Source organism: Hyperolius riggenbachi, chromosome 2 (genome assembly GCF_040937935.1).
Source record: "Hyperolius riggenbachi isolate aHypRig1 chromosome 2, aHypRig1.pri, whole genome shotgun sequence".
Lineage (NCBI taxonomy): Eukaryota > Metazoa > Chordata > Amphibia > Anura > Hyperoliidae > Hyperolius > Hyperolius riggenbachi.
The window spans coordinates 240,029,670-240,054,397 of NC_090647.1; the positions used below are offsets into that span (position 1 = coordinate 240,029,670).

Here is a 24,728-nt window from a genome sequence, read left to right on the forward strand (position 1 = left end):
GCGGGAATGCTCTATAGGACCCAAAGCCTTCCCTTTTTTTTGGTATCTGGCTGATTTGTTTTTTTTCCAAACTAATTTTGCATTTTAAATCAAGCTTTCCACTTACATTGCCCTGGCATAAAGGTCCAATGGACCCGTTAGCAGCACTTTATAATTGAGAGACTGACTGCAGAGTGAGCTATGTCTCTTTCCCTTCATGTCTAATTTAGCTCACTGTGGATCAGCCTATTAGCACTGACCTTTTAATGTTATAGCCTGGTACTGGTACATATCCCAGCCTGTTATTGATTACACAATCTGCATGTCATTAGAAAAGGAAAGCTGAAACTGAAGCAAAATGTTTATTGATTTGAAAACTTTGAATAATTTGTAATGTTCTGTGTACAGCTTCTGCTTGCAAATGTATAGACGACTGTTGAAAAGCATATGACTTAGCTTTAATCAGTGTAACAAAACACAGCCTCCTTTAAGATACATTTTATGAAACATCTGATAAGGGCAGCGTTTAGTAGGTCCCAGTGAAGGTATCCAATTTTCTGTGTGTTATAGATGAGAAGCCTGCCATAATTGAAACCATGTGCTATTAATCTTGTTTCTCAGATTCCAGGACTTGTGCGATGGCAAACTGCCAGTATGGCTGTGAAGAAGTCAAGGGGGAGGTGCGATGTTCCTGCCCATCCACTGGACTGCAGCTGGGACCAGATGGAAGAAATTGCATAGGTGTGTTAAAATATATAGCCCAGGATTTCAGATGGCCACAAATTGCACCATTTGTGTCAGATCATGAGAAAAGGACCTCAAAACAGACGCTTAGCTAATTTTATAAAACCCTCAATCAGACAATACTTGCTGTAACTAAATTGTATCCTCTAAATACCGTAAGTGCCACTAATGGCTTGAATATGTAGTACAGAGTAACTTATATGTAGCAGTACCTTTACCACATCCTTATTTCTCAGTTGCAGTTTCTGTTCAACAAAGTAGCTGGATCTCATTACGGATTTTAATAGCATTAGCAACAAGGAAAACAGGGAGGGGATCAAAGGCCTGGCTAGAGAAGGGCGCAGATGGGCATCAGTCTTCTCGCTCAATAAATGACACAGAGATACCAAGCAGTGCAATGGAGATATTAAAAATATAACATGTTTATGCTATGTACAGAAAAACCTAATAGTTTGCTCATTGCCTAAAAACCTACAATGCATGAAGATTACCTGTATAAAACATTAAGTCCCTATTCACATAAGCGCAAAACGCAGTTGCACTTTGCAATTCTCATTTGTGTAATGGCAATCGCATTGCAATCACTCCGAAAAATGCAGGCAGTTAAAATCTGACAGAACGGACTCATCCCAGTGGCGTATCTAGGGAAGACAGCACACACACACACACACACACACACACACACACACACACACACACACACACACACACACACACACCACACACCACACACCACACACCACACACCACACACCACACACACCACACACCACACACACCACACACACCACACACACCACACACACCACACACACACACACACACACACACACACACACACACACACACACACACACACACACACACACACACAAACATCCACACACCTACACTCAACAGCATCCTGTCTAACCTTTTTGGACTGGTTAACCCCATCATGCAAAAAGAACACATGCGCACACACAAATACCAGAATGTAACAGTCACTATAAAATTATTAGGCTATCCTTCTGATCCTCTGCCTTAAGGCAAGGAACATACTTGACTGTTACGCGTTTTATGCACAGAAGGACTCATGTTAATTAAAGGGCTAGTTCCCACTTAATGTGTTGGGGTTTTTTTGCACTGAAAAAAAACTGACATTCTGCATGATAATTCTTCTCATTTTGTCAGTTTTCTGTATCAATTACATTAGCTGTTGTGAAAAAAACGCACGTGTTCTTCTGCATAGAAACACACTTACGGCCCATACTCACGGGCAACTTTTTGTGCCTGTCGCCAGCACACGTGAGCGTGTGGGAGACAGGCCGGCGACAGCTCCTCGCCAGGTCCCGTGCGACGGCGCATACTCACGGGCGACCTGTCGCCGCAACACGCGCGCGCCGCGTGTTGCGGCGACAATTGTAGCCCGTGAGTATGGGCCATTAGTGTGCAGAAAAAGTACACAGAAAAACACAAGCTGAAAACTGAAAGGCAAGTGTGTTCCCTGCCTTAGCCATAGACCCTGAACAAGCATGCAGATCAAAGGTCTATAACATCTGACATTAGCTGCATGCTTGTTTCAGGTGTGTGATTTAAACCCTAGTGCCCAGAAAGATCAGCACGATTTCCATGCAACTGGTATTGTTTAAAAGGAAATAAATATGGCAGCCACAACTCTCATATGAATGAAAGCAATGAAACTTTTGCAGTGACGATTATAGCATAATAAAAGCCTGACAACCTATTAAATATCAGTAGATAGATACTGAGCTAGAAATATAATGCATTTTAACTATTGAGGTACACTGTACAATAGAGAAGTTGTTAAAACTGGCCACAGAGATGCCAGCAGGATAATGGTGAAAGTGCAGAGAGTGTCATAAATAAAATAAGTAAACAGCACATTGAGATAAGGCTGAGGAATGTGTAAATGACAAAGAGGAGAATGAATAGGAGGAGATCATGTAAACTCCAGAAAAAAAGCATTTGCTGCTATCTCAGGGGACTGAGACATGATCTGTGGTAGGGAGAGTGGGAAAAGTTTGGAGCTCACCTCTCAATAGCGTCTAATGTAGATATATGACAAAGACTGAGACGGCCAGGCTGCTGGATGATTGTTACTCCCTTAGACTCAGGAATGCTGTCAGCAGCACTGCGCTCCCCCTGTTGTTTGAAGAAGGAGGTTGCCTGGGGCACGTGCCATGCCTGCACCCTTTTAGATACGCGTCTGCAGAGCCGGGACAAGGTCCTCCAGCACCCAAGGCTGAGACACCAAAGTGCGCCCCTCCATCCCTGCCACCCCAGCCATCACACACTGATTGCTATTAGACTAAGAGGCGCCACAGGGCCCACAACCTCCCCAACACCGTAATATCTAGTTATCTGGCTTGCAGTCACTGCTATGTATCCCCTTTTCTTAATTCTTTCTGCTTCAAACACAATTAGGAATGACAGCTGAATGAATTCTGCGCCCCCACCTACACTGCGCCCTGAGGCTGGAGCCTCTCCAGCCTATGCCTCGGCCCGGCCCTGCGCGTCTGACTAGTCCATCTTCTCATGGAGAATTCTCAGGGTTTTCTTTGTTTTAAAAAGAATTTCCTGTAATAATAGTTTAACTGCCAAAATAGTAAGATACCAGGCAGCCTCCCCACTCACTTGCACAGTATTTTGTCCGTTAGACTTACCAATACCAACTGCAGTTCAGGAAATTCTTTTGAAAACAAAGAAAACTCTGAGAATCCCCTATGAGGAGATGGACTAGTCTAAAACCTGTCGGTTCAGTCAGATTTTAACTGCCTACTTTTTTCGCTGCAGTGGTCTTTAAATGATATATTATATTCCCTAATATATAATATCACAATAATTATTATTATTATTATTGATTTATAAAGCGCCAACATATTCCGTGGCGCTGTACAAAGTAAGAAACAAACATGGCGTACATGATACAGACAATGGTGTACACTCATATACAAAATACATAATTAGTGACAAAATACAAAAAATTATACAGCATACAGAATACAAAATACAGAAGTGGTAATGACAGTGATAAAAGTAACATGATGAATAAAATGTATAATGATTTTCAAGACACAACAAAACAGGGAGAGAGCCCTGCCCTTGCAAGCTTACAATCTAAAGGGAATGGGGGGAAACAAGAGGAGGGGTAGTAAACGATAAAATATATAAAGGCAGTGTGTTTTAGGACAGTGTTTCTCAACATTTTCATGGTATGTACCCCTTTTAAAACCCTATACTCACCAAGTACCCCCTAACATAGTTAACATTATTACAAGTACCCCTTGACAAATATATATTAAATCGTAGTACATGAAAATTGGTTCTAAACAATTTCCAAGCATTTACCATTACTTTTAATTAGCTACAACACCAATTTGGTCTTGTTTAAATAATATTTATTATTTTCTAAATTCTAAATGTGTTGTTCTTGGTTAAGTATAACAAGCCCGAGTACCCCCTGGAACCATCAGAAGTACCCCCTGGGGTACGCGTACCACACGTTGAGAACCTAGGTTTTAGGATACCTAGTAGGAGTGCAATTTGGTCTTAGGACAAAGGGAAGCGGCATATGCTTGTCGGAACAAATGAGTTTTTAGAGAGCGTTTAAAAGTAACAAAGGTTGGCAAGTGATGGATGTGTTGTGGGAGGGGATTCCAGAGAAGGGGTGAAGCGCGTGCAAAATCTTGTAAGCGTGAATGTGAGGAGGTGATTCTAGAGGAGGACAACAGAAGATCGTGTGCAGATCTGAGATTGCGATTGGGTTTGTATCTGGAAATTAGTGAGGATATGTACCGGGGAGAGAGATTGTGGAGAGCTTTGTAGGTTAGGGTTAGGAGTTTGCACTGGATCCTGTGGTTAATTGGCAGCCAGTGAAGAGCTTGACAGAGAGGGTCAGCAGGGGAAGATCGAGAAGAAAGATGAATGAGACGAGCAGCTGAGTTCAGTACCGACTGGAGCTGGGCCAGTTTGTTAGAAGGTAGTCCACAAAGTAGTATGTTGCAGTAGTGCAGACGAGAAATTATAAGAGCATGTATTAACATTTTGGTTGTGTCTCGAGTGAGAAAGGGATGGATGCGAGAAATATTTTTGGGATGAAGATGGCAGGAGCTGGTTATGGAGTTAAAATGAGGAATAAAAGAGAGAGAAGAGTGGAATATTACCCCCAAGCACCGTGCTTTGGGAACTGAAGTTATGGGAGTGTTATTAACATTTATAGTTACTTCAGGCAGAGAGGCGGCTAGAGACGGTGGAAAAATTATTAGTTCTGTTTTACTCATATTAAGTTTTAGGAAGCGAGAGGACATGAAGGAGGATATAGCAGACAAGCAGTCAGGAACACGTTTGAGGAGGGAGATAAGGTCTGGGTCCGAGAGGTACAGTTGTGTATCGTCTGCATACAGGTGGTATTGAAACCCGAATGAGTTGATTAAGTCACCAAGACCGTGCATGTAGATGGAAAAGAGGAGGGGACCAAGGACAGAGCCTTGAGGAACCCCGACAGACAAAGCATGAGGAGAAGAGATCTGATCTGAGTAGGAGACTGTGAAGGACCTGAATACCAGCAAATTGTATCATTAGTGGCCACCTTTAGAATTACTAAAGCATAGGTTATATTAAGCATAATTAATAGATAAATGTCAGTATTGAGGCATTTAAAGGGTAAATTGGTGTTAAAGAGACAGCGCGCAGGGGGGTCTTTGGAGGAAACTAACTAGCAACAGAGGCTGGGCTCTATAGGCAGACCCAGCCTCTTTATAAGGATTGCGATGTAAGAACCCCGCCTCGGGTTCTCTTTAAGCATAATGTATGGGTGAATTTTAGTTTTGGGATGATTTTTAGGAGGTATGACATCAATGTAGAATGCACTGTATAATGGAATAACCTTTTACAAATATTCTTGTAAATATACCAAGAATGTCACAGGAACCATTAAGCAATCAGCTAACCTGAACTAGAGCATTAAGCTAATGTAGAAAGTATGAATTCCACAATGCATTGCTGCAGAGACTGGGCCTGGTCGCTCCTGGAACTCAGAATACCATAAGGAAGTAATCAAAATATAGGTTATTTTGTGTTGCTGACAAAATTGAATGTGCAAGTACAAATTTGTTCACTGTTAAAGTATAAAATTAACAAATATTATATCCCTTACAGATATTGATGAATGCGCTGTTGGAAAAGTGACATGTCCGTTTAACAGAAGATGTGTGAATACATTTGGAAGCTATTACTGCAAGTGCCAGAATGGTTATGAATTAAAATATGTGAATGGCAGATATGACTGCATAGGTGAGTCACCTAACAATGATCTAGTTGTATGTGGTCCAGTGTTAGACATGGTGAAAAATCCCCCCCCCCCCCCCCCCAAAAAAAAAAGAAGATGTTGACAGATTGCAAGGAATGTTGTACAGTTAGTCATTAAAGGTATTAATTACCTAAACAACTTTTTGTTGTTAGTTCTTCAGACTAACACAGTTTTATGTTCATAGTATTGTGTGATTTGATGTTTATGGAGCTAGTTTGTTTTCTGTTTAGATAGCAGACTTGTTTAGTATGCTTTTAAATTACTAATAGATTTCCTAGATTTCAGTACATGACCACTTCAGCCTGTATTTTCACCTTATGCATCTGAGCAATTTTCACATTTCAGTGCTCCTCCTATTCATTCGCCAATAACTTTATCACTACTAAATGATCTTGTTTTTTTCCGCCACCAATAAGGCTTTTATTTGGGTGGTACATTATGCTAAGAATTATTTTTTTCTAAATCCATTTTAATGGGAATATTAAGAAAAAAAAATGGAAAACAATTCATTATTTCTCAGTTTTTGGCCATTATAGTTTTAAAATATTACATGCTACCATAATTAAAACCAACTTATTTTATTTTCCAATTTGTCCCAGCTATTACACCATTTAAATTATGTCCCTATCACAATGTATGGTGCCAATATTTTATTTGTAAATAAAGGTGCATTTTTTCCAGTTTTGTGTCCATCGCTATTTACAAGCCCATAATTAAAAAAAATAATAATAATATACCCTCTTGACAGACATATTAAAAAAAAAAAAGTTTAGCCCGTAAGGTAACTATTTATGGTTTGATTGTTTTTAATTTTTTTTTTTTTTTTTTTTTTGCAAAAGTTTAATGTAGGTATTTATGGGAGAGTGTGGGAGGTAATGGGTTAATTATAAATTATGTGTAGGTCTCTTTAATAAAATAAATGGATGTAGGTGTAATTTTACTATTTGGCCAAAAAATGTCCTCACTCATTACCTTCCTGCATGTGCTTTTAGTACGCAAAACAGGAAGTACTGTAATGAGTGTTGGAGTAATTACAGTGTTTACAAATGACCGCAGGCATCACATTGATTCTGCAATCATTGACACGGGGACCTAGAATAATGAATGGGAACTGCGTTATAGTCAGGTTATAGAAAGACCATCTCTCATACATGTCAGCTCACTCAGTGTGAAGACATGTACCTTGGGACTACATCAGCACACATAATTCTATGAATGTGGGCTCATGCATGCTTGTTTCATATTCACAGATATAAATGAGTGTCTGCTAAACACTCACAAGTGCAGCCCTAACAGTGATTGCCTCAATACTCCAGGCTCCTATAAATGCCGATGTAAGCAAGGGTACAAGGGCAGTGGATACCAGTGTTCAGGTAAGCTTACCACGCTTTGTAATAGTCTTTTTTTTCCTAAGCGGACAGTATAATCACACAATTATCACTGAACATTTTGTGTTCCTCTTGCAAAGTAGTAAAGATAATATTAATTATTAATATTGTTGTTGTCAGTAGAGATTATTCATGAAGGGTACAGAAATTCTTCTCAAGGAGAGTTCAGGGAGAAGCTTGTGACTAAATTGATCAGTCTAATAAAGTGACACTGAAGGAAAAAAAAAAGTATGATATAATGAATTCTATGTGTTGTACGGATATTTAATAGAACATTAGTAGCAAAGAAAAGAGTCTCATATTTTTATTTTCAGTTATATAGCTTATTTTATAACATTGCATCATTCTCTAATATTTGCAGTTTACAAACTACACTCTGCATTTTAAACTAAGAAACAGAGCAGAGCTAATGACTCTTTTAAGTACCCTGCAGTAAAATCTTATCTGAAGTTGTCTTTTACGGTTTCTTTGATGTATAAGTGCTTCAGAAAATAGCACTGCTCTCTGACTAAATTAGTCGGAGAGCTCATAGAAGCTCTTTTGCATAGATAACAAGTAAAGCTTCTTAACTCTTCCTGTACTGGAAACAATATGAAACTCATATCTGTATTACTAATGTTCTATTTCTTAGCTGTACTACACATACAATTCACTATATCATAAGTTTATTTTCCTTTCAGATTCCCTTTAATTTGTAAGTCTATGATTAGCTGGTCACAATCATGTGATCATAGCTCCCCTCTGTGTGCTGTATAACCAACAAAGAATACAGAAATGCCATGATTACAAACAGCCAATCAGAAACCTACAAATCAATCATGCAATCAAATCCAGCACATGCTTCTCAATAAATTCTCCTCAAGGAAAATCTGTGTATAATAAACTGATCTTCTTAACCATCGCTATTATTATCCACAGAAGAAGCATCATTAGTAAACTCTTTGAAAATTATGGTTTTAAGCGTTGCAGAAGAGTTTACATTGCTTTATTCAGTATTTAATCTAATTAGTTTTGCCCTCAAATAACGTTAGAGGACTCTGTATAGGCCTTACCATTAGAATTTTTACGAAAAAGAGATCCCCCTACTTTGTCCAGCAAGAAGGGTGCCACACTCCTCACCTTGTGACTTTGAGTCGACACTGTAGCACCCTCGTAAAATTGAATGTCAATACCATCCCTACAAATGTAGGCCACGATGTACTGGAAGAATTGGTGAGGGTTGTGTACAGATTGTTATGTTGTTAGGTGGCACCTCCTTGTACTATTCTGTCTCTCAGGACTATATTTTTACTCCATACTGGAAGAGAATTATTGACCTGCACAGCAACTGAATCATGCAAAAGCAGGTTGTATTGCAATTCCAAGCATATTTTCTCATGAAACAGGTACTCTGCTCATCAATTGCTGTTAGAATTTATTTTTTTCAGTGTTGGACTCTGTTGTACTTAGGTAGCAGTGATTGATTAAACCCAGGTGATCCTAATGGTAAAGGTAGGAGAATTACAGGAGTAAAGTGTGTTGTAACTTATTGAGGGGGTCATGTTTGAGGGCCTATTACAATGATGAAAACTGAAGTCTACTTACAAAGCCTTCTCACCAATGAATGATACAGTATATGCTTTGTGCATAATTGCAGTCAGGCATTACCTTGCAGTCATCCACATCTGTGCTTTTATCTTTCCCCATTACATTGGAAAAGTGAACTGAGGTATGAAGTCATCAATGTAGAATGCACTGTATAATGGAGTAACCTTTTACAAATATTCCTGAAAATATAACAAGAAAGCCACCACGAAAGTTACCTGCGTTAGAGCATCAGGCTAATGTAGAATATATTGAAGAGCCAGGAATAATCAAATCCGTACTTCTAACAGAGCCTAACATTCATGCTAAACAGTCCTTTGTGGGTGGCCTGCTGCAGAGCCGTACAACTCAGTACACAAGTGATTACCGCGTCCCCTTTTTCTGCCCACCAACAGAGATTTCTGTTGGTGGGCTCTGATCGCTGCTGGGATGTTTGTTTATTTTTTTAAATGTATTTGTTGTTATTTTTTTGAATAAATGTGTGTATTTTTTTTATATATTTCCCCCCCTCCCTCCCCCCACCAGTCAATCCCAGCGATCAGCTCTCATAGCCTCATCAGCCTATGAGATCTGACTGCTCTCTGTGCCTCTCCAGGGGACAGCCGAGTGACACGGCTGTCCCCAGTACAGCACTGACGTAGATCGCCCTGCTGTACATTGTAAATAGACGGTGGTTTCGCCGTCTAACAGTTTCCTAGCGGCAATCGCCGCTATTAAACTGATGGCAGAGCTCCGTCATTTAAGCGGGGATGTGCGCGCATTGGTGCGCGCAATCCCCAGCAAAACACGCCCCCAGCAGTTCACGCCAATTGGCATTGCGAGGTCCTCGGGCTACAAATTGGTGTTAGGTGGTCGCAAGGAGGTTAAAAGAAGAAGAACACAGCTCAGACTATAGGAAGTCACAACGGCAGTAATGTTTAAATCCTTTAAAAGTATATCATTTTGCAGATTTAATCTATAAAAGTGTTAAAGAGCATCATTAAAACTATGCTTTTTTCCCAATACTTATCTGGTTTTTAAAACTTTTTTCCTTCTCTTTATTTGCATTCTTCTTTTCTTCATCTGTAATATTTATCCAGAAAGTAGCCTCCCAACCATCTGCATTCCCAATGAACCATTGTGAATCCTGTGCTGGAAATTCAAATATGCCAGCTCCAGGGTATCTGCCAGTTGGCAGCAGTAATGTATCATACGCAGACAGCTAGTCATGCAGTCTATCGGGGAAGATTGTTGAAGATGGTGAACAGAAGTTAAGGAAAAGTGGGATATTAAAAGTAGACATGGTTGGATTTTGAAAAAATTTAGCTTAAACGCAGGTGTCAGTGTTTTGTTTCAATAAAGCTTTTTTTGTGTTAAACCCTTAGGCTGGATACACAGTGGTCCATTGTATAACACATGTGTTATAATATGTGTGAACAGCAATGAAGACTGAACGTAGATGTTAATTCAGAGCCTCAATGTAGCGTGATAGAATAATGTGATCCATTACAACGCAGAGATGTGTGAACAGGCACACATGAATGTATGGGCAGCGAGCTGACTGCAGCACAACTGATGCAGTTACTAGGGGGCGGGTAGCGCCCGTGGGTTTTGAACCCCTAAGGATTGAACAAATTAATTATTGATTGTTACGTCAAGAAAAAAACACTGAGCTAGGTTTCTTCTTGACTTAAAGAGAGACCGAAGTGAGTGAACCAGCATGTGTTTACTGTAAAACACCTTACATAGTGCTAAACCTCCGCTTTCCCGCAACAAAACGAGGGGTTTATACCCCCCAAATCCCCTCTGTAAACTCGGGGGAGTGCTTCTTGAAGAGGCAGAGCTTAGCCCTGTAACTCTGCCTCTCAGCGCGTCAATCCCTGCTGATCGCTGCCTCTCCCCGCCCCTCTCAATCAGCCTTCACAGAGAGGGGCGGGGGAGAGGCGGAGATCCGTGCGGCGATTGAGATCCGTGCGGCGATTGACGCGCATGGAGGCAGAGCTGCAGCTCATAGCTCTGCCTCCATGAGCGGCAAAATCCACGACCAAGTAAGTCGTGGATTTTGCAGGGGGGATTTGGGGGGTGAAACCCCCTCGTTTTGCTGTGGTTTAGCACTATGTAAGGTACTTTACAGTAAACACATGCTGGTTCACTCACTTCAGAGTCTCTTTAACAATCAATAATTAAGCAGTTACTAATGGGGTCTGAAGAAGAAACATTTTATTCTTTCTACTGCATGGAGGTTCCAATATGATCACATTTTTATTAAAGTGGAACAGCATATAGTCCCATAATCTCCCCTTTCAGTTACTCTATTTTTGCCACTACTTAAAGGTCCCTGCCAATGTTGAAAGACATGTGAGTTGGTATGTCCCTGTTGGTATGTCTCAGGAGGGATGGGCCACATGTTTCTGTTCTTTTTTTCCGGCCCACACGCATGGACAAATAAGGATTCACATACAATACCAGGAAGAGGGATGTTTAATTAACATTTCTTTGTGACAGAATCATAGTTATAACAGCCATCACCGGATGCATATAAACCTACAGGAATAGACAGTAAATGGTTAGTAAATCCGCAATGCAACATCACAGGTGTGTTCATGGACTTTTCAAATGCTCACTTAAAGCTGAATTATCGCAAATACCTTCTATTTTAAGAAGGCAAACTACACTGAGCATTGCTTTTTAGGAGGGATTTTCAGTCTCTTTTAGTCCCCTATACATTCCTAGGGATTTTGGGTGATCCTGAGTTGCTTAGGCATTTTGTTGTTCTGGTCCAAGCCCTATCCCATAGAGCCATATCAATCCCTGCCATGCACTGATCAGGATCAACAGTCTGAAAAAAGCTGCCTGCATGTTGGGTTGATTTATAGGCTTGCGAAACACCAGCGGTTCTGGATGTAAGTCTGGCTTCAGGGGTTCAAAGATATAATTTGCATATTCAGTAGTGATGCATTGTGGGAAGCCACAGTTGCTCACTTAAAGCTGAATTATTGCAAATACCTTCTGTTTTAAGAAGGCAAATTACACTGAGAATTGCTTTTAGTAGGAGGGCTAGGAGGGCTTTTTGGTCTTTTAGTCCCCTATACTTTTCTAGTGGTTCTGGGTCACCCTGAGCTGCTTGAATATTCTATAGTAAATATTGTGATTGGAATTCAACAGATTGCCACTTGTTGCAATGATAGTAAATTGGGCCCACTGGGCTGCTCTACATTTCGTTGATCACATTCAGGTTTTGCCTTGCTTTTTTACCTCTAGGTTGTTTTAAATTTCGTATGCAAACATTCTTAAAAGTACAATCAAACCAAAGTCACATTCTTTTAAAAATAAAATATACAGTTGACATATCTTTTTCCTGAGCAATGGCCAAACCTTTCTTATTCCCGTAAGTTGGAAGTGATGGATGTGAAACACAATGGCATTTACTCTTCTCATGTGTAACCAATGTACCTTGCCAAGATCTGACATGATGATATATTCATTCATTCTTTCATTAGGTTTTCTTCTGTATTAGTTGTCACAATGCAATGATCATAAGTTAAATGTAGCGTTCATTTTAAATGCCATCCATTCTTGCTACTTTACATCAGAAACAAATAGCATTCCAGGGTGTTAATCCAGCTCCAAAAATCTAATGTGTATTGTTAATTCTGATTCTGGGAATCATTTCATCACTCCCGCAATACATTCTGCTATAAACTAGAAACAGGTCAATGACTGTCATCATATCTTATGTCACGATATTTTGCCAGTACAGGTCTGCTGTGCTTTGATATTAGAGGGTACGTGGTTTAGATTGGTCATGAACTCTTGCACAGAAGGAAAGCATAGAGAAATGCACCCTGTATGTATTTAGAGAATTTAGCCTGTCTAATTCCTCCTCATCTGTGACAAATCACAGTTAATTTGATCTCTTGGCTGTGTCAGCTGGTTGCCTTGGCGGAGCACCTAATTTGTAAACATTCCTCCAATATATCAGCACACAGAGGTTTCTGGAATCGCGCTCTTTTATTGAGTCATCTGTATCCACAAAGTAATAGCCGACAATTGTTTCGGGGGCCTCGCAGGGTCCCACTTTATGAAAACCACACGCCTTGATAAAGGGGGACCCTGCGAGGCCCCCAAAACAATTGTCGGCTATTACTTTGTGGAAAACTCGGTGTGCTGATATATTGGCGGAATACTTTGCAAGTGACATTTGCCTAGGTCACAGTATCAGGCACCCGACTCTATACACAGAGGCGTGCCCATCCACTGCTTAAAATCAATAATTTGTAAACATGGGATGTTAACCCTATGTCTGCTTCCATGAAAGGCACTGCAGATGTATTGCAGGATTTGTGTCAGCTGCAACAAAGAAATGTTTTTCTATAAAGGTTATTATGCTATTGCTTATCTTTAAGAGCAGAAAGGAAGTTCAGCATTCAGGTCCACATACGGTGGCTATACCTTGGGGAATCTTCAGTGCATCCATAAGCTCAGTGGCCTCTCAGCTTAGCCGACCTCACCTCCGTTTCTGTGCCCCCCCCCCCCCCCCATTTTTCTTGAAGGACACATTCTCTGTTCACTCACGCAGCCTCTTTTTAAGCGTTCCTTTGTGGCTGTGCACAGCAGTCACCTCTGGGAGTATCCTGGGTGTGCACAGTTTCTGGCAAGCAGATGCATACATAGGTTAGTACGCATGTTAATTTGGGTGCTGGGTGAGGGAGACAGAGTGCCAGTAAATGACCATTACCAGTATTCTCCTTCGGCTTTGCAATGGTATTGTCTATAAAAAAATATCAGTGCGCACTCCACAGTGATCAATATCTGAAAAGAAAGAACAAGCTCCCATAGCGTAATACTGTAGCTGATAAAAGGTCAGCAGCACACAGGGACCATAACCAGTTCAGCACCACAGTGCCGAAAACCTCATGCATCCGAGCAACGTTCACCTCCCATTCATTCGCCAATAACTTTATTGCTACTTATCACAATGAATTGATTTATAGCTTGTTTTTTCCGCCACTAATTAGGCTTTCTTTGGGTAGTACATTTTGCTAAGAATTATTTTTTTCTAAATCCATTTTAACAGGAAGATTAAGAAAGAAATGACAAAAAAAATCATTATTTCTCAGGTTTTGGCCATTATAGTTTGAAATTAATTTACGCTACCGTAATTAAAACTGATGTATTTTATTTGCCCATCTGTCCCGGTTATTACACTGTTTAAATGATGTCCCTATCACAATTTATGACGCCGATATTTTATTTAGAAAATAGGGTGCACTTTTTCAATTTGCGTCCATCACTACTTATAAGCTTATAATTTAAAATAATATAATAGCATACTCTCTTGACATGCATATTTAAAAAGTTCAGACCCTTGGGTAACTATTTATGTTGTTTTTGTTTTGTTTTTTTATTGTATTTTTTTTTCCTTAACAAAAAATGTATGTGGGTAATTTTTGGTGTGGGAGGGAAACAGCCAATTTTAAATGTAAAAGAAGATAATTGTTTATTGAAAATTGTATGTAGGTGCAGTTTACTATTTGGCCACAGTCAAAAAAGTCCTGGATGCGACCGATCTCGCATCCAGGAACTAAAAATCAGAGGAGAAGTTTCCTGGGGGCAGAAATACCGTGCTCTCTGGATAGAAAGCGTCGGTATTTCTGCGGGGAAGGTAGATCGGTGAATGGGAATTATATTCCCATTCACTGATCGGGGGGCTAGCGGCGGGCTGCGGGAGCGCGCGCGGGAGGGCACCCGATCGCGCGCACCATGCGGGGGCAGCAGCAGTGCCTATCTGGACGAGGAAGCTCTTCCAGATAGGCCGAACCGGATAACATCAAAATCCTCAATCAATCAGACAGGGGCTCACCAGATTGTTGCCACTTCATACACCAGGTGGATCTAGTGCTTAGGCTGTCATCCAGCCAGTAAGGATAACCCAGGAACGATTCCACCGAAAAAAGTTTATTCCAGCAAGCATCCACAAGGATCCATAAAAGATAAGGTGCACAGCACGTTAGATCTCCAGGGCACTGTAAGTTTAAACACCGTGGTGTCCTGCCAGTAAACTTTCCCAGGAGCATACAAACTACACGAGCGCTCTATTCCTCAAATGTAATGACGTCAATGCGCACTGGCTCCGCCCAATGCAATGGTATTATTGACTGTTTTTTTTGCAGTCGATCAGCTATCCATAAACTATGTCTTTTTCTTCCTAATGCCTACCCCTAAACCCCCAAATAAAGGAAACTTTGATGTTAAGTACTTCCTGATACCTAACTGCAAATAATAATTACTTCTTAAAGACTAACTCTAATCTTGCCCCAGTGTGCAGTCCTTTCTTTTTTTAACCTTCAAGGGGTATCGTAACTACATATTGTAGAATGTAACAAATTATTCAGGATATCCACTTTTACATAAATTATCCTGGTTTCAGCAGCAGAAAAGCTTCTTATGACTATGTATTGCTCTATATATTGGTATGTTAACCCACCCTCCCAGTGATGCTTAGCCTAGCTTATGATGTCATGAAGGCTTCTCCTCCTAGTGCATTCTGGGAGACTAGGGGCTTGATTCACAAAAGAGTGCTAACTGTTAGCACGGCCGTTTTCGCACGAATTTTCACGTTTGCGCGCGATCGCGAATTTTCGCGTGCAATTAAACGGTTTAACGCACAAACGTGAAGTTTTGCGCAAAATCATTATCGTTTTTGCGCGCAAACGTGAATTTTCACGCTAAAACAATAGCGATTGCGCGCAAAAATTCGCGTTTGCGCGAGAAACCATTTAATTGCGTGCAAAAAATGTGAATCAAGCCCTAGGTGTTGTTGCTGCTCAATTCGCAGAGGGGAAAACATTCCACAGTGCCAGCAGTAAAAATATAGCAATCTGTGATATATTGATAAATGCAGAATGTAAATCAGGGGAAGGTAGAATTTTACAATGGGCACACATTGACTACAAAATTTATAAATGAATATTATATAAAATAAGCTATTTTATTCATTCAGTTATATTCAGTAAAGTTCCTCTTTCAGTTCCCTCTCATTTGCACAGTTCTTCCATATTTCTAACCCCAACCCTAATCTGATAGACCCAACTGTACATCTTTATTCTCCTAAAATAATGCCCAACCCTAGCCTTTAACCCTATTTGATACTCTTTTCAGGTGCTTGATAGGGACATTGCTATGTAGAGTCTGAAGCGAGAATAAATATCGCTTTCCTACCTTATAGTCAGCAGGGGCATGTGTGCCCCTGCTAAAACGCCGCTATCCCGCGGCTAAACGGGGGTCCCTTACCCCCCGAAATCCCCTCCGAACAGCGCATACCCTCTTCCGGATTGAGGCAGGGCTAACCGCCGCAGCCCTGCCTCTTGCGTGTCTGTCAGCGCGTATCTCCGCCTCTCCCCCGCCCCTCTCAGTCTTCCTTCGCTGAGAGGGGCGGGGGAGAGGCGACGATGCGCCGCTGATAGACGGCGCTGAGAGGCACGGCTGCAGCCGTTAGCCCTGCCTCAACAGCAGCAAAATCTACGACCAAGTTGGTCGTTGATTTTGCAGGGGGGGGGGGGGGGTTGGGGGGTCAGGGACCCTCGTTTAGCTGCGGGATAGCGGCGTTTTAGCTGGGGCACACATACCCCTGCTGACTATGAGACAAGAAGCGAAATTTATTCTCGCTTCAGTGTCTCTTTAAGTACAATACTTTACAATAGGCAGTAATGCTCCGCTATAAATTAATCAATGCTGGTTAATTAACTTTAATTGAGTTCCGGTGCTCAAATCTTGGTGTCTTGCAAATAATTCTTTGTTTAGTTCTATCTGTAGATTAGCACTGAGATTGTGAATACAGATGTACATTGGATCATTTTCAGTGGTGTAGGAATAATGGATGCAGAGGTAGCGAATGTACTGGGGCCCCTGGACCAGAGGGTTCTATCAAGTGCCTCCTTCAACTGCTGTATTAGTTCTTCATTGGTTCTATGCTGATAATTACCGCCTTTATATATGCTTTGCCGTGTTCTCCCCAGAATTTTTTTCCATGTCGGGTGGCATGAAAAAGTAGCTGGGTGGGGCACAACAGGGGAATGCAAGTATGGTGCTTGCTCTGAGCAACTCTGCTTACAACATAGGAAGAGGATAAGGAGGGGAGCTGATGACAGCCGGGTGCTCCCCAAAATTAGCCTGGTGGAGCACCCAGCTAAAAGTGCCTGGGGAGAACACCGCTTTGAATAGTAGTAATCATTAGCAAACTGTTCTCCTCCTCTTGCTTACAGCTCTCTGTCACTGCAGATGTTTTTGCAGATTTTGGTGCTCCAATGTAATACTTTTCCTGGGGCCCCTGGCTACTTAACTACACCATTGATCATATTCCTAATAATCTTATTCTTCTGTGAAATAATGTTTCTTTTCAACCCACCAATATGATACCTAAGAACATCCATGGGTTACTTTGGAAGTATTACATGAACATTATGTTTATTTTATTACCGTGGATATTACATGTTTAATCATGTGTACAGTAATCACATAATACTGGCATTGTGGATATCAGTACACTTTATCACTTATCCTGCCATCTAAATAAATAACATGTGTTTGGACTTCAGATCACTGACAGTGATTTGGCAGTGGCTGCACATTTTTGTTCCCTAGAAAAGTTAATGTGTGGTATGTTTAATTTAACTTACATATCAACATACAGCAGCCATGTCAAGAATGTGTAACCTATATTCCCCTTAACAAAATAAAAAAAATGATCAAAGAGTCTGAATCTGTGTGATATTTATTTTCCTGCAGCACCACGATAAACATTAAATGAAATCTAGAATAGCTATGATAACATAACTACAGTATATAAATAACGAACATGAGCATGATGGATATAGCCTGTTAGATCTTACTGTAATTCATAATGCAGATCAGCCTTTAGCTCGGTCAGCTAAATGGTCATCTGGTTTTCTACCAAAACACCCCTTACTGAGAACATCTGATACAGATAAGCAGCTGCTAGTTAAAGTAAAACCCTACATCCTTTCACTGAAATAATTATATATGTTACGGCCAGAACCCAAAGTGTGGCCACTTCTAGTTCTGGCCGGCCACTTCGGGTTCTGGCCGGCCAATGTGCGAAGTGGGTAGAAATGTTATGTTTACGCCGTCTCGCTGCGGCCAAATTGATGACAACATGCCTAATTTAATGAAATATAGCCGGCGGCAATGTAATAGATGAAGCCGCCGGCTTTCGCACTGCCTCCCTCCTCTCACCCCCATCCCCCCCCCCGCCTCCCATACAATAAGTAGCAGCCGGCGGGGACACGCGTGTCCCCGAGAGTCGTTTGTTGCGACAGGGGAATCCTTCCGTTTCTGCAGAGCGGGTGCTGGCAGAAGCAATGTCTGCAGCCTTCCCTCTCTGCTGTCCTGCTGCGACGAACGACTCTCCGGCTGCATGTCCCCGCCGGCTGCTACTTATTGTATGGGAGGCGGGGAGAGGAGAGAGAGGGGGGCGGGGAGAGGAGAGAGAGGGGGGGGGGAGGAGAGAGGTAGTGCGAAAGCCGGCGGCTTCATCTATTACATTGCCGCCGGCTATATTTCATTAAATTAAGCAAGTTGTCATCAATTTGGCCACAGCGAGATGGTGTAAACATTACATTTTTAACAATGGCCGCTGCGCTGCGGCCACTTCGCACATTGACCGGTCAGAACCCAAAGTGGCTGGCCAGAACGCGAAGTGGCCACACTTCGGGTTCTGGCCGTAACATATATACATTACAGCAGATATGCAAGTCATTTTTAACTTACTACTACTAAAAATTGTTTTTCATTTTAGTGTGCAGACAGCCACCATTTTTTAGTTGTGCCTGATAACTTAGATTATGCCTCCTAGCAACTATGGAACTAAACATAGTTTGGTGTACAACACTTTCCAAAATTCTCATCTCACTTCTTCTGTAAAAGAGAGTGTTAACATCTACAGGTAACATTTTTATGGAGAGGCATAACTAGCGGGGGAGCAGGCCTTGCTGCTTCAGGGAGACCAGGCTCTGGGGATGCTTAACCACTTGAGGACCCACCCTTTACCCCCCCTTAAGGACCAGCGCTGTTTTAGGTGATCTGTGCTGGGTGGGCTGTGCAGCCCCCAGCACAGATCAAAGGGCACTCAGAGCGATCAGATCGCCCCCCTTTTTTCCCCACTAGGGGGATGATGTGCAGGGGGGGTCTGATCGCTCCTCCTGGCTGGCATTTTGCGGGGGGGGCACCTCAAAGCCCCCCTCCGCGGCGAAATCCTCCCCCTCCCTCTCCTACCTGCTCCCCCGGGAGATCTGGGCTGCACAGGACGCTATCCGTCCTGTGCAGCCAGTGACAGGACGTCCCCTGTCACATGGAGGCGATCCCCGGCCGCTGATTGGCCGGGGATCGCCGATCTGCCTTACGGCGCTGCTGCGCAGCAGCGCCGTACAAATGTAAACAAAGCGGATTATTTCCGCTTGTGTTTACATCTAGCCTGCGAGCCGCCATCGGCGGCCCGCAGGCTATTCACGGAGCCCCCCGCCGTGAATTGACAGGAAGCAGCCGCTCGTACGAGCGGCTGCTTCCTGATTAATTAGGCTGCAGCTGGCGACGCAGTACTGCGTCGCTGGTCCTGCAGCTGCCACTTTGCCGACGCACGTTATGAGTGTGCGGTCGGCAAGTGGTTAACATGAACCCGAGGTGAAAATAAACTGAAGAGAGAAAAACAATTGTATTTATGCTCATACTCCCAAAAATGACTTTTTTTTTTAGATATCCCATGGTTTCATTTTATATTTAAACATTTCCAAACTAGATTGAATGTTTTGCTGCCTCTGCGCAGTGGCAGCCTAATAAGTGTTCCAAAGTTAGAAAAAGGTCAATAGTTCATGTATTTTATCTCCCTCTGTTCTCAGAGGTTACTATACTGCCAGGAAAACTTTTATTGTTGTAACCTGCTCATCAGTGATGCTTAGTATATTCCCTACAAGCTACCAACAAGACAGATGTTGCCACTTCCATGTCTAAAAATTAACTCTTTCAGGCAGCAAAATATAGCAAGTGAAACAGCCTTGTTATCAATATGTTTTGCACTGTACATACAGTACACTTGTTTATCTCATCATGTCACATGTTGCCTTGGGTACACTTTAAGTTCCTACTCTCTTACTTCTCTCTAATATAGGAGGCTTCCCTCTGAAGACCCCTCAGTGTCTTCAAATAAGGGTCATACAGTCAGCAGCACAGGGAAGCAAGTGTTGTTATATTATGACTTATATTTATGTCTTTTCATCTATGCAGATATAAAGGAAGTACATTTAAAGTGATGTTAGATTGCCATGCTTCCATTTCACTCCTGTCAGCTGAACATATGATTACAACAGACAGACCTATCCACTTCCCAGAAGATTCTTCCCAGTGATTTGCTGACATGTTGTTTGTGGGTCAGCAAGTGCCCATACAGCAATCCATCAATGTCCTCTTAATATCCAGTACAATAAGTATTTTCTACCTGCATAGTTACAGTCCTTTTTCACCTCCACAGTCACACTGCATTTATTGTCTCTGCCATCTACCACATTATCCTTTCTCCTACTTACAATATCTACCTTGATCTGGGTCATGAGCCAGGGGACACAAATCTGCTGTTCTTCATAAAATCCCATACTTTATTCATGAAGGGCTTCATTGCACTGATGCCTGTGCAAAAATAATCTGAGAATTAGAAATAAGCCTTCCAGGATTGTTTCAGGGTGAGACAGGCCTTTACTGAGTTGTTGATGTTATTGCTGGGCTGCAGACAGGGGCGTAGCAATAGGGGTTGCAGAGGTAGCGACCGCATCGGGGCCCTTGGGCCAGAGGGGCCCCGAAGGGCCCTCCCTGAACTACAGTATTCGCTCTCTATTGGTCCTGTGCTCATAATAATCACTTCTATAGATACTTTGAATAGTAGTAATTATTAACAAGCTGTTCCCCATCCTCTTCTTGCACCTCTGACACTGTAGTTGCCATTGGCAGGTTTTGGTGCGCCGTATCAATTGTTATGTATAGAGTGCTTGGGGGGCCCCATTGTAAAACTTGCATCTGGGCCCAAAGATCCTTAGCTACGCCACTGGCTGCAGAGAAAGCTTTGATACCAGAGATAAATATAAATATTGGTTGCCTATGGTAGTAATTGATTATTATCTCATACAACTGCATTCTCAAGTGTTTAATAACACGAAAGCCTTGATTTACTAAGGTTGGATAACAGTTGAAAGCCTGTTTGATCCAGCAAACCATTCTTTTATAAATGCTCTGCTGTTAAAAGTCATAACAGTTCATGAAGTTTGCAAATATTATGGTGAAATAGCAGGCACATAACCACAGTCAGGGGCATCAGCTACAGTGCAAAATCATTATAATATATCCAAGTGGTCCTGGATGTATTGCAAACAGTTCTCACTATACAGTAGTACAGGAGCAGGTTGTGGGCTATTTTTCAACTGCTACTGCATTGACGTTTAAGATATATTTACCAGGATCTGATATGATCCTTGCCCAAACCCAAAATCAGACATTTTTTTATGAATGTAGTGCAGGTTTGTTGGGCTTTTCACGACTTTTCACGACTCTGCAAAATTAGTAAATGAAGGCCACAGTGTTTTCAAGGATAAGTCAAAGACTAACATATAGTATGAAGAATCATCTGTTTCTGATATTACTTTAGTTAAATTATGTCAGACTTATTTTTGTCATTGCACGGATTATGTTTTAAATTAATGATTTGATGGTTTTACATTAGTTATTACAGATAAACCTGTTAAAGAAGGACCTAAAATAACAGGAAGTGCAAAAGACACAATAAAGAAATTATTGGCACATAAAAATAGCCTAAAGAGGAATGAAGATATAAAGAACATAATACCTGAGGTGATTATTACATCATCTCCTAAAACACGCCTGCAGCCGTTTGATTATGAAGATGGAGTCTACATAGGGGAGCCTTACAAAGAGGTGGAAGATGATAGAGAAGAAGATGACCAGGATGACAATGAAGATGATGATGATGAGGAAGAAGATGATGAGGACTATGAGAACACAGTTGGACAAGAGAAAATACTGAGAGGCGATGTGTTTGGTAAGTGCTATTTACCTGTATCTGTTGATACTGTTTGTTACTACTTTAACAATGAATTCTAGAATTATTTAAAAGAAACCTTAAGTAAAATGAATATAAAATTATTATGGCTGAGTTCCTTTTCGAATTGTTAATAGCCTGGCTAACATGAGTATTTACGTTACTATATTCTTAACCACTGACACTGATTGTGTATGCAGATCGACTCTTGTTTGTCTTGTTTGATGCAGATGTGTAATTCAGAAACTACTGAAGCATTACTATTTTTATTTTCCTTAATCTTATCTGACCTCCTTTTAAAATCTTTGAAGATAATATATCTTCTTTGACATATGCTGACTTCTGCTCATCACCCTTTCAACACAATAAAAAATACACATAAGATGAAAGAAGCCCAAGTATTTAGTGCTGATTTTAATTTAAGGTTATTTAAGTGCAACAGTTCAAGTCCACTTAAAAACACATTGTGTAGCTACTTGATGTGATGTGGATTCTACATAGTAACAAGGTCTTAGGCAGTTACAGCATTGAGATGTTACATTCAGTGTTCAGGAAGTTTTACTACCTAATCACATGAAATAGTTTGGCGTGGAATGCAGACTGCTTCAGGCTACAAATAATGGCATGTGGAGTATGACATTTAAGTTTATATTTATTAGATTGAGGTGAACAAGGAAGTCAGAATTATCTGCTTAAGGCAATGGGTTACTGGTCACAGCTTTTATCAATTCAAAAAATATACCACTAAAAAAATTAAGTAAACAGTATTATAAGCTCCTACAATGAAAGATAGTGATGATGATATGAACATTCATTCTACTTTCATCTCTTTCACAAGGGTCATGACCAAGACAGAAGCTTTGTATGAAATTGTGACAGCGTGCTACAGCATGCATTATCGTATTTTGGATCTTGGCAGTGATTGTTGATCATTGATTGGCTCCTGGTCTTACTAGTAATACAGAATGCTTCATACAGACTTCAAAAACTGTTTTCTCTGTTACTAGATTTCTGCTTACTGGATATTTTATTTAATAAGTCGACACTGCCATGTCACTCCATTTACAAATACTGCTATATATATTCCAATAAAAGTTCAAGATAACTGGCCCAATTCAATTCACTTTTCCTCCTAGGAGATAATTTTTTATCTTCTGTTAAAAAAAACTTTTCAGCTCTTTGCAAAAAGTACCAAAATGTAGGTGAAAAAGTACTGTCAAAATTATTCTGAGTATTGTCATGCTTGCTGGTGGCTTAAAAAGAATTTGATTAAGTGAAATTATCACCTTGGAGAAAACTTAGGAGAAAAAATAAATTGGATAGGGCTCAAGGTGTGTATCAATGCATCCTTGTACAGGTTAAAGTGCTTATAATAGTCCTGGATACATGAAGGACTTGCTGAAACTGCACCACACCTCTCACAACCTCAGATCAGCAAGTTCTATAAACTTGGTCACTCCCAGAGTGCACCTCAAAAAATCTGGAGATAGAGCCTTCTGTCATGCTGCACCTACTCTTTGGAACTCCCTGCCACACCCAGTAAAAACAGCACCATCCTTGGAGCTATTCAAATCCAGACTGAAAAGCCACCTGTTTAGCCTGGCATTTCCGGACTTATAAAATTCTTCTTCTGTACTATATTGGTCTGAGCCATGCTTATGCGCTTTGAGTCCTACGGGAGAAAAGCGCTTTACAAATGTTATTTGTTGTTGTTGTTGTTGTTATTATAATAAGTGTTACCTTACAGATCATCACACAGGTGCATATTGCTAAATATAGTCCTAGGAGTTCAGAGGAGTTAAGTCTTGATAGGCTGTCAGGAGGGAGGAGTGGTTTCAGTGATTTGAATCTAGAGAAGATGAGACATGATAGGCTGTCTGGTGGGAGGAGTGGTTTGAATCTAGAGAAGATGAGACATGATAGGCTGCCAGGAGGAAGGAGTGGTTTGAATCTAAAGAAGATGAGACATGATAGGCTGTCAGGTGGGAGGAGTGGTTTGAGTGGTTTGAATCTAGAGAAGATGAGACATGATAGGCTATCAGGTGGGAGGAGTGGTTTGAATCTAGAGAAGATGAGACATGATAGGCTGCCAGGAGGAAGGAGTGGTTTGAGTGGTTTGAATCTAAAGAAGATGAGACATGATAGGCTGTCAGGTGGGAGGAGTGGTTTGAGTGGTTTGAATCTAGAGAAGATGAGACATGATAGGTTGTCAGGTGGGAGGAGTGGCTTCAGACAGGCAAAGAGCTAGACCAACCCCTCAATATGTGGCTCCATCACTGTACCCTATATGAAACACAAGGAGGCATAATTGTGGTGTCCTAGCAGGGGCAGTGGAGCGACAAAGCTCCATTCTGTTACTGAGATGTTAAATAATTACCTGCAAATCCATACATCTGAAATTTGGACACTTAATACTGCAAATAGGAGTACTGTAATAATATTAAAAAGAAGATAAATGTTTAATTTTTTAAAAATGCATTTATAAATAAATGCATGAAAAACAGTAGCCTGAACTTGGACCTCAAAGTACAATATTCAGCTAAAATGTATTTAACTACTTGAGGACCGTAGGCTTTACCCCCCTTAAGGACCAGACCCTTTTTTTCCATTCAGACCACTGCAGCTT

General features: G+C 41.1%; 1 protein-coding gene across 1 annotated transcript in view; it reads left to right on the top strand.

Moving 5' to 3' along the window:
• Positions 1–24,728, top strand: part of EGFL6 (EGF like domain multiple 6) — a 106,730-nt gene that overhangs the window by 58,102 nt on the left and 23,900 nt on the right. Inside the window, exons 5-8 of the mRNA XM_068265311.1 lie at positions 601–720; positions 5,884–6,018; positions 7,285–7,407; positions 21,767–22,102. Of these exons, the coding sequence (XP_068121412.1) occupies positions 601–720; positions 5,884–6,018; positions 7,285–7,407; positions 21,767–22,102 (714 nt within the window). The remainder of the gene's footprint in view (positions 1–600; positions 721–5,883; positions 6,019–7,284; positions 7,408–21,766; positions 22,103–24,728) is intronic.